The following is a 6,154-nucleotide window of genomic DNA, read 5'->3' as shown; positions in this document are numbered from 1 at the left end:
GGGGGGGGGGTTTACATGGTTGGCAGAAGCAATTTGTTTGGGACATGGATAAGAAGAGCTGACTTGTTAGAGTAGGAAGACCTCACAGTGTTTCACTGACTGAAAAGTAATTAAAGCTAAGTGCAAGGACATCACAAAAATAGCATATCTTACACTATTTTAGAGCGTATTTAATTTGAATTCACGAAAAACAACTTTAGGAATTTGTCAGTAAACATCCACAGCCATGTTAGCAGCTCTGTGAGGCTTGACTTTGGCACAGCAGTGCTTTGAGCTTAATGTTAACATCAGCATTCTAACATACTTCCAATAACAATACCATGCTAGTGTTTCATTGGTTTCGCAGGTATTGCCAAGAAACATTTGCAAACACTGTGTAGTTTTAGACGCTGGTGCATAATCAAGCATCACATTTGCACCTTTTCCGTTTTCCTTTTCACCTTTTGGGTGCATGCAGACTTAAAATACAGCTGATAATTAGTGTAAACCAAAGCTTTCTGAGTATTTTTGCATTCAAATCAGTTAATGGAGTTTACTAATGTGTTTGAGGGTTGTAAGAACTTTACCTTATGACGGATTTACTGTTTGTGCAATGTTGTCTTTGCTTTATTTTAATTATGTTGATTTCCCAATTGCTTTCTGTATTGATTTACCAATATAATCACCAGTTTTGGTTGTATGTTGTATTTGTGCAGTTTCCCATGTACTTGTACCTTGGGAAATACAATTGGAACTCCATTTCCCATGTGTACTTGTATAACAAAGCACAGGTGTGCTCCATTTGATGTCATTATAAGCTCATTAAACACTTCCATTGGAAGGAAGTGCCTTAAATATTTTGCATTGGGATTTGTTCTTCACTCACTTCACTGTATACCACAAAAGCAACTTGTGCATGCAACAGGAAAACGTTCTATTAAGCTGTTGATGCTGCAATTTCTTGTCAGTGATTTAACATAAAAGATGACTTAATATCTCTTTAATATAATTATTACAATAGTGGGAGAGATGATGGTGTTATGTGTGTTCCCACCATGTTGGAGACGCCGCGGACCGTCTCAGGATTCAGCATGACGATCTCGGTGGTCACGTGTCCTTCCACGGCCTCCGTCATGTTCTCCACTGTACAGTTGATAGCTGGGTCTTTGATCTTGAACCAGTTGTCTGCGTACCAGCCTATAAGAAACCACACATACTTCTTCCCGTAGAGCTTCTCCTTGAACACCTGCAGCAGGGAGGAAGGGAGGCAAATATGGAGGGTGGATAAAGAGAGGGAGAGAATGATAAATAAGCATGAGGAGAATTATTCCCAGAGATGTGTTGAGCATGTTGTATCACTGCCAAACAAGGAAATTCATTCAGACATTCAAACAGCTCATTACAGAGCTCAATTTCTGCTAATAGCCAGTCAGGTTCAGTCTACTGGGATCAATCGAGCGAGAAAAAATGTACTAACCTCACAAAACACCTTCCTGGCTTCAGTTTCATAAAAGAGCCCCACAATGATCCTTGCATCTTGGCGCTGCGTCAAAACATGAAAACAAAACATTTCTGAGTTACATCAGCAGCAACACTATAGCTTCACTATAGCACAGCTTGCTGTGGCAACACAGCGTGCCAAAGTTCCTGCTGCTTCGCAGGACGGCACATACCGCTGTTCAGAGTTGCTAATTAGCATGGTGCATTTATTTCCTCTATCAAATCGCCTCTATGCTAATGGTATCATGTGCAGCTGTGAGCCGGAGGAGGAAGGAGAGGGTGGGGAGGGGGAGACGACCAGCAGCTGAGGTGAATTTTTAATCAAAGCACCTTGAGGTTCTTGACAGCGACAGCCGGGTCGGTGAGGAAACTCTGGCGAACGCTGATCTCAATGCCTGCCTCTTTCGTCCTTTGTTCCAGATCGTCCAGAGTCTGCGAGATGAAAGGGAAGGACAGAGGGAGACAGACAGGCAGAGGAGGGGAGAGAGGGGGAGGTTTGAGATGCAGCTGAACCGAGACAGACAGAGGTGCCCGGTTGAGATTTAAGAGAAAGACAAAAGAAAAACAACCAAGTTCGAGGAGACGGAAAGAAAACAAATAAAAAAATGTTAAGTGTATATGAGAAATGTCAAGAGAGTGACGGACAGTGTGCGTGTGTGTGTGTGTGTTTGTGTGTGTGTGTGTGTTAAACAAGAAAGCAAGCATGGGAGAGAATGGATTTTTAGACAAAGAACACAAGTTGAAAGCAGAAAAAAAGAATGTGAGAAGGGAGAGGAAAGAATGTGAGAGCGGGATCATTAACCTCCATTACAGGAACCGACCCAAGTGTCATGGTATCGACCGCCGCGCCCGGGAGAGATGTATTGCTTGATCAATATTTCTCACAACCAATACTCCAACAAATTACTTCAAAAATCCTCAATCAATTGGTTGGAGAGATTGAAGGAATATTGCATAGCATGAGAACACAACAGCTCTCATAAACAAACTTACAAAGGCAGGCAGGCAATAAGGCAACCCAACACTTTACCAAGAGTGATGAAACCAAAGTAATGACATGGAGAAAGTGATTAAAAAACAAGAGAGGGACATAAATGAACGAGTTGGAGATAAAGACAAACGTGTTAAATTGAAGGTGAGATGGAGAAGATTAAAGGTACTGACTGAGGTGAAGACTTCAGTGGTCTGCTGGATGGTGGCAATGCGGGTCCACTTCCACTTCTGGAAGAGCTGCACCCTGGTGGGGTTGTGAAGGGTGGCCGACGGGTGCGTGCGGAAGAAGGTGGGGAACCGCTGGCGGTTTGACAGGGCTGGCGAGCTGGAGCCATAGGACAGCTGGGTCAAATGAGAGAGAAATAAAAGAAGAGGAAAACAGTTACTAAGGCGAAAAGAAAGGAAGGATATAGAAGTTTAGGGGGGTAGAGACTTCATTCAAAATGTATTCAAATCTGGTCCCTCTTGTTCCTCCCTGTACACAGTGTTCTTTGATGGCAACTGGTTCAAACAGCAAACAACAGAGAGGAAAGCCAGCAAAAGACAGAGAACGAGAGAGACAATCCCCGCTCCCATTTTCTCATTTTCATCTAAACCCCCTCCCTCCTTTTTAGCTTCCCTCCGGCTTATCAGGTATGCCGATAAACACTGTAATTTCAATAAAAGAATAAAACACTGCATGCAGTATTTTCCATGCTTACTACATTGCCATGAAATTGTGATGACACATTCTGCTATTACAAACAGAACAAATTAAAAAAAGATCTAATTATTGTTGGTGCAAACAGTAGCACAAGTGATCATCTATTTTTTTCTTCATTTGGACCGTGTCATTTGAATTGTTAGGCACGATTCCCACAAGATGCAGACTACTAAGATGTGTGTCCAAAACAGCAGGGGAAAGGGATGGTGGAAAATGAAGACAGAAACAGAGAGAAGACTGTCCTCAACAGTTAGTTTCATGGTGATAAATGATGAAAACCTTTCAAGTGAGGAGCCTGGAGTTTAGAGAACCATTACAGCTTTCATCTCAGCGACATTACCTACCAGTGTTGGGAGTAACGCATTATAACGTAATATAATGTAAATGATAATGTAATGCATAAAAAATTAACTTTCGGTAATAGTATACACGTTACAATCACAGAAACGCAAGTTACAACGCAGTGGTGTTTTTTTAAAGAATTAACCAACACCTCAAAATATTTCTTCACAGGAAAATAAACAACAGACAACTAAAGTTTTTAAACGCTTCAGATTTAGTTATTTGCTGTCAAAGTAGTCCCAAAAATGAATGGCAGTCAATGGAATGCTAATGGCGGGTGAGTGCTTGGTAGCATTGAAATGGCACCATATGAGCTACGTAGTTGCTTACCCCCTTGGTCTACGCTTCTCTGTCCCCGTAGGTAACATTTAGGCTTGCTACCATAGACCGTTAATATATTTACAGTCTTTGCTTGCTACACGTAATATTGCATTTTATCAGCCTGTAGTGGAATGGCTTCGAATGACAACCACAAACTCTTGTCTTTTACTTTGACCATTTACTGTTCAATATGTTGCAGGTTTTCAAACAAGAAAGTGAGCAGACGGACACGTTTTGCACCTAGCGTCTTACGCTGGTCTCGTGTTCATCTCCTGTACACTACATAGACTGTATATCATTAAAATTAACAATCTATGGTAAGCTAGCAAGAGTAGCCTACACAACAGACAACTTCAAAATAAAAGCATTTCCTGTGACAGACAGTCGCAGTGAAACTAAAATACTGTTAAACAAATCAAGTTGTGTACCTTTTCACATTTTCATATCAGCTGTAAATAAAGTACTGTAAATAATGTAGATAGTGAGTTACTCATACTATAATTGATAATTTCCGGTAGACTGTTATAAACTGAACAACATGAATTTGTTATTCAAGTGCTTTAAACTAAACCTTTTACAACAATGTCGTAAAAGAGTCCAACTGTAAGGTACTTTTAATTGAGTATTTTCATTCTCCTACTTGCCTATTGTACGTTTTAGTTCTCTATTTTTATAGCTGTAGTTACTTTGCATACTCATGTTAATCATACAAAATATAATCAATAATCTATGATGTATTAAAGTGGATAAAGAGGATACCTTATTGATCTGGTGGGGAAATTCACAAGCTAGCTGCCAAGTCAAACTTCTGCTGTTATTTTGGTGAAAGTAACGCAAAAGTAATGCAAAAGTAGTGTAACGCATTACAAGTCAGAGACAGTAATATTGTAATACAACTAATTACTCTCAAATGACAGTAACTAGTAATCTATAATCTATTTGCCCAACATTGTTACCTACACAACTTTGGCATGATCAGCATTGGGAGAGAGAGGGGCGTTGACGTTAGATGACAAATGTCATGCACAATGTGGACCCACAACAACAAATCCTTGTGGGCACAGGCAGGTAGACAGAGGCATCAATAACAATGAAGGGAAACTATACATAAAGCGACAGCTGATCTGTGTGCTGCATTGAAAGGAGAGCTGGAGAAATCTGCAGCTGCTCCGGTGAGTGAGACATGCTCAGTAATAAACGTGATAGGGGTTCATAACATACATGAGAATAACCAAAACAGGATCACACGGGGGGGGGGGGGGGGGGGGCAGGAATCTAACGTGACAGGAGATGGTCATGACTGAAAAAAAACTGTGCAAAAACAAAATTAGCTGTTGTGACAGCTCCATTGTTGTCTAAAAACACATCAGTGAGACAAACCACTTGATGATGCGTTTCTTTATTACCATGAACACGGTCATTGTACTTTAATTTGAGTCAATGCCACACACACCATCCTTCTGCCGTAAATGCTCACTCGAGCACCAAAGTTACATTAATTCAACGTATGCATGTATGTTTGTTTGTTTGTGAGAGTCTACAGCCATGCTAAAAGCTCTGAGGCTGAATGTAGTCATAGCAGTGTTTTAAGCTAAATTCTAATGTCAGCATGCTAACATGCTCAGAATGACAATGCTAATATTTAACAGGTTATATTTACTATGTTTGCTATCTTGATTTAGCATGCTATATTGCTAGCATTTGCTAATAGCATTAAAGAAAAAGTAAAGCTGAGGCTAATGGGAATGTCATTAGTTTTGCAGGTATTTAGTCATAAACTAAAGTACTGGACTAATTTAAACTTTGACCTGATGATGGCACTTGATGAAAGGTCAGGGGCTCACCATAGTAATCAGGATACATCTGGGTACCATGAATGTCTGTACACGATTTTGAGCCAATTCTTCCATTAGATGTCAAGCTATCAAACTAAAAGAGTAATCTTTCTAAACAGATATCTGCATATGAATGCAGAATCGGTTGACAACATGACCAGATTTACCGGAAGCAGTCTGTTTTCTGTTTGTAGTCCAAGCAGTGTTCACCAATCACGTTTAATCGGGCTTTGGTTGCATGCAGGTTAACAGTCTGTGTGAAAAGCAAGAGGCGGAATGTTACCAGAAAGTGTTTGTTTTCTTCTTTGAGTGTCCGAGTATTCTAATGGAGAAATGTATGCTCAATACTCTTCAGTATCAGTACCCTCAATACCCTCAAAATTCACACGATGAAGTGAAAAAGGCAGTGTCCATGACATTATGACGATGAGTTCCACAGACAATGTTTATCCTACAAAGCAATGTGTGGAGTCTGGTTTTG

The 6,154-nt window shown here is 40.4% G+C and overlaps 1 protein-coding gene across 2 annotated transcripts in view; it reads right to left on the bottom strand.

Annotated features, from left to right (window-relative positions):
- gabbr1a (gamma-aminobutyric acid (GABA) B receptor, 1a) overlaps positions 1 to 6,154 on the bottom strand; it is a 59,076-nt gene that overhangs the window by 24,904 nt on the left and 28,018 nt on the right. For both annotated transcript variants that reach the window (XM_032517783.1, XM_032517784.1), the window contains exons 9-12: positions 2,644 to 2,814; positions 1,810 to 1,911; positions 1,457 to 1,522; positions 1,034 to 1,225 (exon numbers count right to left, since the gene is read on the bottom strand). In XM_032517783.1, coding sequence (XP_032373674.1) covers positions 1,034 to 1,225; positions 1,457 to 1,522; positions 1,810 to 1,911; positions 2,644 to 2,814 — 531 coding nt within the window. The remainder of the gene's footprint in view (positions 1 to 1,033; positions 1,226 to 1,456; positions 1,523 to 1,809; positions 1,912 to 2,643; positions 2,815 to 6,154) is intronic.

The sequence above is a fragment of the Etheostoma spectabile genome, chromosome 6 (assembly GCF_008692095.1).
Source record: "Etheostoma spectabile isolate EspeVRDwgs_2016 chromosome 6, UIUC_Espe_1.0, whole genome shotgun sequence".
In the NCBI taxonomy this organism is placed as follows: Eukaryota; Metazoa; Chordata; class Actinopteri; order Perciformes; family Percidae; genus Etheostoma; species Etheostoma spectabile.
The sequence above is the reverse complement of the archived record's forward strand: the minus strand, read 5'-3'. Positions and strand labels throughout refer to the sequence as shown.